At 39.8% G+C, this 11,091-nt stretch overlaps 1 protein-coding gene across 1 annotated transcript in view; it reads left to right on the forward strand.

Annotated features, from left to right (window-relative positions):
* Positions 1 to 11,091, forward strand: part of FAM117B (family with sequence similarity 117 member B) — a 72,475-nt gene extending 61,384 nt beyond the window's left edge. The window contains exons 7-8 of the mRNA XM_058549622.1: positions 4,270 to 4,390; positions 9,419 to 11,091. Coding sequence (XP_058405605.1) covers positions 4,270 to 4,390; positions 9,419 to 9,737 — 440 coding nt within the window. The 3' untranslated portion in view covers positions 9,738 to 11,091. The remainder of the gene's footprint in view (positions 1 to 4,269; positions 4,391 to 9,418) is intronic.

An 11,091-nucleotide genomic window follows, 5' to 3' on the forward strand; every position in this document is an offset into this window, starting at 1 on the left:
GACTGGTTAGCTTCTCTGAATTTCTTTTATAAGAAAACAAGTGCCATAGTGCTGTAGCCAACAAGGAACTTAGTGCTTAGCTGACACAGTCAGACTGAAAATTTAGAACACTTATGTAACATGTCAAGAATTTTAAGTTAGTATAGTATAAACTGAGGGCATCAGCGCTGAACAGTGATACCAGAGTAAAGAATGTTCCCTTTGATAGGGTTAATTCGGAAAGATTTCAGAAACTCTGAGCCAGACTTTTTTTTTTTTTTTGTGGGGAAGATCGGCCTTGAGCTAACATCTGCCAATCCTCCTCTTTTTTTGCTGAGGAAGACTGGCCCTGGGCTAACATCCATGCCCATCTTCCTCCACTTTATATGGGACGCTGCCACAGAATGGCTTGACAAGCGGGGCATTGGTGCTCGCCCAGGATCCGAACCTGCAAACCCCAGGCCGCTGCAGTGGAGCGTGCGCACCTAACCGCTTATGCCACCGGGCCGGCCCCCATGAGCCAGACTTTGAAGGAAGTTTCGGAAAATGAACATAGAAGGACCTCTTAGGCATGGAGAAGTTCATGGGCAAAAGGAAGCCTTGGGCATACAGTGCACATATGGATGGCTCTGACTACCTGGAGCAGAGATTGTAACAAGAGGAGCAGAGAAATCAAATTGAGACATTCTGAAGGGCAGATGAAGAATGAATGATAAGCAGCCAATGAAGAACTATTTCAGTTACTTGTACTGGGAAGAATGGAAGTGGCATTTGAGTCTAACTGCTGTGTATAGAATAGAAATATAGTTACGTGCCACATAACGATGTTTTGGTCAATGACATCGCATATTTGATGGTGGTCCCATAAGATTATAATGGAGCTGAAAAAATTCCTTTTGCCTAGTGATGTCATGAGGTCGTAGTGCAACACGTTACTCACGTGTTTATGGTGATGCTGGTATAAACAAACCTGCACTTGTAGTCATATAGAAGTATAGCACATACAGTTAGGTACAGTACATAATAATTGGTAGTGATAATAAAGAACTATGTTACTGGTTTGCTATACTTTTTATTATTATTTTAGAGTGTACTCTTTCTCCGTATTTAAAAAAAAGTTTACTGTGAAACAGTATGCTGTATTACTCTGCAGCAGCCTCATACATCTTGTGTTTCTTGTGTCTCTTAATTGCATCATTTTTCTCTTGTGCTTGATTTAATCTTGTGTTGTTTTGTTCATCATGGCCCCAAAGTGTAAAAATCCTCTGGTGATCTTGCCAGTAAGAGGCCACGTTGAGTGGTTGACCTGGAAATGAAATTAAAAGTGATTAAGGACTATGAAGGTGGAAAATCAGTGATGGTTATTGCTCGCCATTCAGGCATGTCCCATTCCACCATGGCTATGATCTTGAAGAAGAAGAAAAAAATGACAGAAGCTGTTAAAGGATCTTCTTCATTGAAGGCAACAAGACTAAGAAAAATTCGAGAAGGGCCTATATCAGGCATGGAGAAACTTCTAATGACCTGGATTGAAGACCAGACACAGAAGCATATCTCTCTCAGCACCAGGACAGTCATGGCCACAGCAAAAAGTTTTTTGTGATGTTGAAAGAAAAGGCTTGACCCAGCTATGATGTTGAATTTATTGTTAGCTCTGGGTGGTTTAAGTGATTTAGGAATCGTTATTCATTACATAATGTGAAAGTGAATGGTGAGTTTTGTGAGTGCTAACATGAAGGCAGCCGAAGAATTTTTGGAAACTCTAGATAAGCTGGTTGTAGAGGAACATTACTTGCCAGAGAATATTCAATATGAGTGAAACCTCCCTACCCTGGAAACGGAAGCCTGAAAGGACTTTCTTCCATAAGGAGGCCATGTCAATGCCAACTTTCAAGGCCTTTAAGGACAGGATAACAGTCTTGCTTGGGGGCAGTGTTGCAGGCTGCAAATAGAAACCCTTTGTGATCTGGCACAGTGAGAACCCCAGGGCCTTCAAGCATATCAATAAGCACACACTGCCAGTGTCTACAGGAGCAACAAGAAGTCATGGATGAGGGACCGGACCTGTCGTGTAGTGGTTAAGTTCTGCACACTCCACTTAGGCAGACCAGGTTCGGTTCCCGGGCACGGACCTACACCACTCGTCAGCAGCCATGCTGTGGCGGTGACCCACATACAAAATAGACAAAGATTGGCACAGATGTTAGGGCGAATCTTCCTCAGCAAAAAGTAAATAAATAAATAAATACCATTGGAGATTAAAAAAAAAAAAAAAAAAGTCATGGATGACCCACCTCCTCTTCCAAGATGTTCTCCTGAATTGCTGTGTCAGCAAAATGGAGAAGTATTGTTTGGAGAATAACATACCTTTCAAGATTGTGCTTATTGTTGATAATATTCCTGGACATCCTGCTTTTATCGATCTTCATCCCAATATCAAAGCAGTGTTTATCCCTCCAGACACCACTTCTTTGATCCAACCAATGGATCAGGGAGACAGTAGGCCCTAAAAGCTGCTACCTGGGGGGGTTCTTTGCCCAGGCTATTGCTGCAACTAAGGAAGACACTGAGAAGACACTGATGCAATTCTGGAAGGATTACAATATCCATGACTGCATCAAGAAGCTTGCTTGGGTCGATGTCACCAAGGAGTGTATGAATGGCATCTGGAAGAAGACACTTGAGAGTTTTGCCTGTGATTTAAAAGGATTTGCCCAGGATGAGGAGGTTGCAAAAATCAACAAGGCTGTGGTTGAGATGGCAAACAGCTTTAACCTGGGTGTGGATGAGGATGACAGTGAGGAGCTCTAGGTGGTTCCTGAGGAACTGACTGATGAGGATTTGTTGGAACTGGAACAGGAACACATAGCTGAAGAAGAGGCAGGAGACAAGGAACCTACAGGAGAAGAAAAAGAAGAACCCACAAGAAAATTTATGGTGAAGGGTTTAGCAGAAGCTTTTGCAGACCTTAACAACCTCCTTAAAAAGTTTGAAAGCATGGATCCCAACACTGAAAGGTTTTCATTAATAGAGAGGAATGTTCATGGTGCATTATCTGCTTACAAGCAAATCTGTGATGAAAAAAAAACAAACCAAGCAAACCACCATGGGTGTATTTCTGAAAAGAGTGACACCTCCTCAAGAAGAGCCTTAGGCAGGTCCGTCAGGAGGTATTCCAGAAGAAGACATGGTTATCATGAGAGATGACAGCTCCACACAGGTTATTGCTCCTGAAGCCCATCCAGTGGGACAAGATGTGGAGGCGGAAGACAGTGATGTTGATGATCCTGACCCTGTGGGGTCTAGGTGAAAGTGTGTGTGTGTGTCTTAGTTTTCAACAAAAAAGTTTAAAAAGTACAAAAAATTTTAATTTTAAAAATAGAAAAAATCATATAGACTAAGGATATAAAGAAAGAAAATATTTTTGTGCAGCTGTGCAATGTGTTTGTGTTTTAAGCTAAGTGTTTAATATTATAAAAGTCAAAAAGTTTTAAGAAATTAAAAAGTTTATAAAGTAAAATTCTTAGCTTATTATTAAAGAAAAAAGTATTTTTTATAAATTCAGTGTAGCCTAAGTGTACAGAGTTTATAAAGTGTACAGTGGTGTACAGTAATGTCCCAGGCCTCCACATTCACTCACCACTCCCTCACTGACTCACCCAGAGCAGCGTCCACTCCTGCAAGCTCCGTTGATGTAAGTGCCCAATACAGGTGTACTGTTTTTTATCTTTTATACTGTATTTTTACTGTACCTTTTCTGTGTTTAGATATGGTTAGATACACAAATACTTACCATTTTTTTACAGTTGCCTACAGTATTCAGTAATGTGCTGTACAGATTTGTAGCCTGGGAGCAATAGACTATACCACATAGCCTAGGTGTGTCGTAGGCTGTACCATCTAGGTTTGTCTAAGTGCACTCTGTCACATTTGCATGATGACGAACTCGCCCAACGATGCCTTCCTCAGAACATATTCCCCATCGTTGAGTGACAGGTGACTGTAAGGCAGCGAGATAGATCAGTGTTCAGTACTGAGGATAAAGTGATACAGGCCTAGGCTGTGGTGATTGTAAGTGGAAAAGGAAAATCTTTTCGTTTTGCCTTTATTTAACAAACATTATGTCTTCTTTACCAGGAATTGTGTTAGATATTAGGGTGATGTTGGTGGATAAAACACTGTTTCTACCCTCAAGTAGTTGGGGCGGGGAGGCCAAGGACGGTTAAATGCAGTGTGACTGTGCGTTTATGTAGTAGTACTTGTAGTGATCCAGTGTGTCGTTTATTGCAGAGAATGGAAACAACTCTCCTTTGCCCAAATATGCAACCTCACCAAAACCTAACAACAGTTATATGTTCAAAAGGGAACCTCCCGAGGGCTGTGAAAGGGTCAAAGTCTTTGAGGAAAGCTCGTAAGTATCCTCCCTAAAAAACTTTTTATTATGACAATTTTCAGATGAGTTGAAGAACAGTACAGTGACCACTCACATATCCACTACCTGGATCCTGTGTTAACGTTTCGCTGTATTTGCTTTGTCTGTGTGTGTGGTGGTCGTTTTTGCTGAACTGTTTGAAAGTAGGTTACAGACATCATGACACTTAACCTTACATGTAATTTGATATTCGTTTCCTAAATTAACCACAGTACTCCTATATAACCAGAATACCATTATCACACCGAAGAAGACTAACAGTAATGCTTAATTATCAGCTAATGTCTAGTCGTTATTCCCATTTCCCCGGTGGTCCCCAGCGGAGGATCTGTGGCTGTGGTTGTTGAACCTGTGTACAGTTCACATCACACACTGAATTTAGCAGTATATTTATTCAAGATAGACCACGGATCTTACCCAGTGTGGTTTCTTTCCTTCTAGGATCGAATTCCCTTCAGTTTTTATCTACTTTTGGTCTCCAGTTCTTTAAACAGTTTTTTAAAATTTTGTCTGACAGTGTAGGAAACAGAATTCTATTACTTTGCAGAATCATGTTACTGTGGTGAAGACAATATAAGAAGCAGAATTTTAAACAGTGTCTGGTACCTTTGGTATCTGAGCTCCTGTGCTCATATGCTTCTGTTGGCTGGTTCTCTCGTCAAGTACTCCAATTGTAGACTCAAAATTTGCCCAGGAAGTATTGCAGCCTTGTGTTTTCGGTGGCTCTGGCTCCTTGCTTTGTAAGTGATGGCTGCCGGGTTGTGTGATGTATGAGACTGAGCACATTAGGTGATGAACGTTGTTTGGGGATATGATGATAGTTCTTAGCCCTCACCTTCCACTCTCACTATGGCTTTTTCTCACTATGAAACCTAAAATACAACGTGGAGATTGTCTCCAATTTTATCTCTTTCCTCCATTATGAACATCTTGGAATATCTTGAAATATGGCATCCTTTTGTTCCTCTGTGCGCACCTCCTGTCAGTGCTGCCTTTAACCTAAGTTCTGAATAATTTTGCCACATGAAGAGCATTGTTTTTGAATCCTTTTAACTTCTCTGCTAGGAAATCTCAGCTGTCAGTCTCCTTGCTGCTTTTGTGACTTTGAAAACTCTATTTTAGCAACTGCTTGTTTTGGTTTTTTTCACCATGTCAATCTAAAAGCTTGACGGGTGCCAGCTGAGAGTATAAGCGGTATTTCTCCAGATCTGTTTCACGGACTCCCTGCATCATAATCATCTCAGGTATTAGTTGAAACTGCAGATTCCCAGGCCCTGTCCCAGGCCTAATGAGTAAATATGGAGGTAGGATCTGAATTATGCATCTTTAACAAATACCTCATAGGATTTTTATGCTCAATTTGAAAATACTGCCTTAGACATTTTCATGAGAGTTCTTAAGAAACAGTCATTCTATTAAGTAAAAATCAAATGGTTCAAATGGACCTTTTTGAAGCCGAGCTCTTTGATTTTACTCATTGGTAGTTAAGATTTACCTGAGTATAGAGAAATGGTCGATTGGCTCAAGAGCAATTTGAATTTGTTTTATAAATGATTTGAGTGAATATTCGTTGTGTAGGTCAGTGTCCTGTGGTATCTGCCTAAACCGTTGCATTTGGAAAATTTCTTAGGAGTCAGTATCGGAGGTTCTATATACTACGTTATTTGTGTCTAAAGTGGGGAGGGAAGAAAGCACAGGGAGGAGAATAGAGATGTTAAAGAAACATAAAGTAAACCCTAACGTATTAAATGCTTTATGGCACATGCATCTGTTATGAGAAGGTAAACCTAGTCTTTTTAAAATGTGTATAGTTTATTATAAATTTTACTGATAGGATGTGTAGCACACAAAAACCTGTTCATTTTCATTACGTCCCAAAAACAAATTAACAGCAGGAACCCGAGAGTGGGTTTCTTAGAGGTAATTTTAACCTTCTATCAATAAAACAAATTATTCAAAGTCTAAAAAAATTAGTCTCTTTTTGCCCTAGCTAGGTCAGAATTAGAGCAAAACCCACTGGAGACACTAGCATTAAAGCAAAGGTAGATTATTGGTCCTAATTAAAAATTTTAGCTTATTTCATCATTCTTGAAAGAATACTTTTCTAAGTCTTACTTTTGGTTTAAAGGTAGTAACTCTGACCTGAACTGGGGGTTGGAGTGGGGTGTGGGTTGATCTCTGGCTTCTAGAAATTAAGTCTTATTTACCTGAAAGAAAATATCTAGATAGTTAGATTTGGGCCCAGAAGGGGCAAGACCAGATTTTGCAGTTCTTTCTGTTTCCGTGTTCTTTTTGATACAGCACACACCACAGCCCTGCCATCTGCACTTAGTAAGTCCTTCTGAATGAAGTCCAGTGTGCCGTTTCCTGATCCCACTAGTGAACGCCTGACGTTAGTGAGCTTAGATGCCCGGACACTATGGCCTCTGTGCAGTGTGGAGGCATCTTAAAATGTACATGACCCTCCCTCTGTCTTTCCCTCCTTCCCATTATAAGTAACTCGGACCCAGCATTTTCTTTGCTGGTAATTTATGCCTGAATTAAAAAGAAAAAATTAAGCAAGGCTTTGAAAAAGGATACCAAAGAATTCCTTGCATCAATATGAAAATATCTATAGTAATTATACAGCCCATCCATCCATCTCTTTAAAAAGTCAGCTATCAAACAGTTATATCTATTTTGAGACACAATCCTTTTGGGATAACTTTTTAAGGAAAAATAAAATTTTAAAACTAGTTCTGAGATTTTTTTTTTTTTGTACTTACAGTTCTTAAGTTGAAAAATGCTTTGATGTGGTATTAGTACTTGCAGCTTCTGTTAGCATGAGTATAGGTCATACCCGCCAGGGGCGGGTGGTATGTTTCCTGGAAGTCTGCTCCCAGAAGTCAAATGTTGGAGGTCAGCAGTGATTCCTCCTGGTGGGTTGGGATAGTGACTGGAAGAGGGGACGAGGGGAGGGTTTTTTTGGTGCTTTTTACTGTTAATGTTCTGTTTCTTGATCTGGATGCTAGTTAGACAAGTTACTGCTGTTTACACTATTTTGTCCAAGATCTGTCATAAGTCTGTTTTCATGAAAGCAGCAAGGAAGTTAAACTGTTTTTAGATTCTGTCATTAAAAAATGTCAGCCAGGAAGTTTATTCGTATTTCAGAAATGTGAGGTTTCATCCTCAAGATCCATTAGCAGCCACATATCTTGTCATTTTTAACAGGATATAACCTCAAACAAATAAATTAATTAATTAAAAACCTAAGCCTCATTTGGAGGAGGGTGTAAAAATTGATTAGCCTATTTTTCTAGTAAAAGAATGAAGGTTATCTCTAATAATTCTGCTTCAAAAGAAAATTCAAGCATTAACTAATTATAGAAACAACCTCAACTTTCTTCTTTAAGGAATTGAAAACTATAGTGAAAATAGAGTAGTAAAAATAGAGGGGTGTGTACTCTTCTTATCAGTAATATATTTAAATACACTTGTGGCCCTAAAAGTACTCAATGTATTAAGTTTCCATTGTATTCAAGAAAGGATAGTGCACAAGTAAAACATAATTTAAATGATTTGATTTCTTTGTTCTTCAGTTATTCTATTTGTCAAAAGCTATCCATGGGTAGTATTCACTATTAATCAATAAAATCTGTCTACCCAAAGCATTATCTCCTTGGAACAGTTTTTTTTTTTTTTTGCACCCACTCCCCAGGTCTGTTGTTTATTCATTTTTTAAAACCCAGCTTACATGTTACTTCCTTTGGAAGCCTTCTTCCTGCCAAACTCTCCCCCTTTCTCTGTGCCACAGGTCATCGGCTCCCTTGTGCTACCTGTAACCTTTTACACACCATTTTTATCACCTCTGTCAGACCCTCTTGTAGGAGTTTTTAACCTTTTTTGTGCTATGGACACCTTTGGCAGTCTGGTAAAGCTTATGGATGCTTTGAAGTAATCCATAAACTTCTCTGCATAATGTCTTTAAATGCATAATACACATAAGATTACAAAGGAGACTATTGAAATACAGTTCTGTTCCCAATACATCCCTCCCCCCAAGAAGTACGTATTTAGTCTGTCTGCTTATAGACTGTTTCATCTCTGGGTCTCCAGAATCTAGTGCAGACTTGGCACACTTGGATTTTTATTTTTTTTATTTTATTAGGGGAGATAAGAACCATATTTGTATCATATGATCATATTACCTTTTTCCACCTGAATCTGATTAAGGTTCTCCCACCTTAATTTCTTTTTGATTTCGTGGCATTTCCATGTTACTATAACAATTTAATTTTTATATTTTTATTTTTTTAGAATGCCATTAACACTGGTATCCTTTTCCAACTATTTGGGTTAGTTTTCAGGAGCACCTGGAGACAGGAAGGATTTGGCTTCTATAAAAACTTTCAGAAGGACTACTATTAGTTTTATTTTTATTTCATATTTCCATTATGTTACCCAGAAGACCATCATAGTTAACTCTAAGAATTATTTCAGTCAAGAGATTTTTAAGCATACTTCAAGACAAATTTAGTCATGCTTTGGTCGTGTAACTTAGCAAAAGATGGGCATTTATGTCATTAATTTCCTTGCTTCTCCCTTCAAAATAGTACAGATGTTGGAAAAATCATGGTAGTGAAACGTATTTTTGTCTTTAAACATCTAGAATTTCTTTTGCTTCTTTATTCTTTATTGGAATAAAGGAAATTCTTTGTTATTATTGGCTATCTTAGATCTCCACTGAGATGCAGTGGTCGTCAGCCTGACCACCTGTATGGTACACGAGCTCGCCAGGGAACTGGAAGCAGCAGTGATGAATGGTGTCCTTCTGGCATTCTGAGATAATTATTTTGACCCATGTGTCTAATTCCATTTTGGTCCATAGCATTTGAAGCTTTTGACATAGCTTGAGTTTTGTATTCCTTTTATGTATCTATAAGTTATCTGTTTTTAAAAAAAGAATAAAAGAACTTAATTCTGTTGTTCTGTGACTTAAAAGTTTTGGGTTGTCTGTTCTATGTCTAGGCCTAAACAACTTCACGAAATCCCAGCCTTTTACTGTCCTGATAAAAACAAGGTGAATTTCATTCCTAAAAGTGGCTCTGCTTTCTGCCTGGTCAGCATCCTCAAGCCACTGCTCCCCACGCCAGATCTTACCCTCAAGGGCTCTGGCCACAGTCTGACAGTCACTACGGGCATGGCAACCACTCTGTTGCAGCCTATTGCTGTGGCCTCCCTGTCTGCAAACACAGAGCAAGACCGAATCTCTCGAGGAACGAGTACAGTCATGCCGTCGGCCTCGCTGCTCCCACCGCCAGAGCCGATTGAGGAAGCTGAAGGGTAGGTCCCGGGGCTGCGTGGCCATTGTTCTGGGCGACAGAGAACCTCGGATGCTCGGCTCCTGCATCGTGCACTCCCACTTGGCTGTGATGTGCTGCAGCTTCCACAGTGACACGTCACAGTAGGGCTTCTGGAGGAAAGCAGCCCCCTGCCGGCCCTGCTCACTCGTGAAGGCCAGCCCTCGGTGCTTCGTCTGCTTTTGCTCAGAGCACTGGTTGGAGCAGGAAAGGTCTCACTCTTTACTTTTGGAGGACCAATATCACATTGTTTTTTGTTTTCAAATTAAACTTCTTTAAAACAAAAACAAAAAACTGATCCCTGCAAACATGATTCCTGAAGGGAGATGTGAATGATGCTGCAAGAACCATCTTTTATATGAAAGTGACTATTTTATAATAACCAATGTTACATTTTCTGAAACGTCGCAAACAGGATGTTTAAAAGATTCTTTGGTGGCCTCTGTTTCTTGTTTCCTTTCTAGATGTGTGCTTTTCTCAGCTGTCTTCAGCTTTGGGACCAAAGGGATTGTTGACATTTTCCCCGCAGTCTTAATCTCATGACTATGTTCTTCTCCCAGACAAGAATTGATAGGTAAACACATTGAACAAGTATATATAAAAAGAGATAAAAAGCAATATTAGTACATTATGTGATTTATGTTTTTTGATGTCAGAAGTTTGTGCTTTGGGTGAAATATTTGTAAAACTGCTGTTTTCTTCACTACTCCTGTACACATGTCACCATGTGGTCAGAAAAATTATAGTCTAGAGACAAGTGCTTTACTATGTTCTCACCCATTGTTGGAACTTGGTTTAAGTCAGTGAGCCCAAAGGAAACTGCCCTGTGTTGATTGCTAGCCAGGAGTCAGGAGCCTCTCTGGTTTTCCAAGAAATATTTATCACACAGTCTCCCTTCTTTACCACAGGTGTCCTTCTACCTTTAATCATCACTGTATCATAGTCCTAAGAGATCCTGAAATGACTGTGCATGGATTTCCTCCTTTGCTTTTGTGGTGTTCTCGTCTTGTGGTTTTGGTCAGGGTTAGTGGTTTGCCAGGAGCGTAATCCATTGACTAGTGATCCGTAGTCACAGAATCTTGTGACTGACATTTTCTTTATGGTGGTTGGCACTGAGATACGTTGCCTACAGATTTTGCTAGTTTTCCCTCCAACATTCCACACAGTGGGGGAAACAGGCAAGAACTTCGGAGCACATGTAACAGGAACCTTTGAAAAAACCACACAGTTTTGGATTTAGGCTCAACCTAATACAATCACTGCTGATATCACATGACAGCAGTGTTTCATGTCTGGGTATGGGGTAGTGAAAGTAAGAAGCAGCTCTTTTTAAAAATGAGT

This window comes from Diceros bicornis, chromosome 10 (genome assembly GCF_020826845.1).
Source record: "Diceros bicornis minor isolate mBicDic1 chromosome 10, mDicBic1.mat.cur, whole genome shotgun sequence".
In the NCBI taxonomy this organism is placed as follows: Eukaryota; Metazoa; Chordata; class Mammalia; order Perissodactyla; family Rhinocerotidae; genus Diceros; species Diceros bicornis.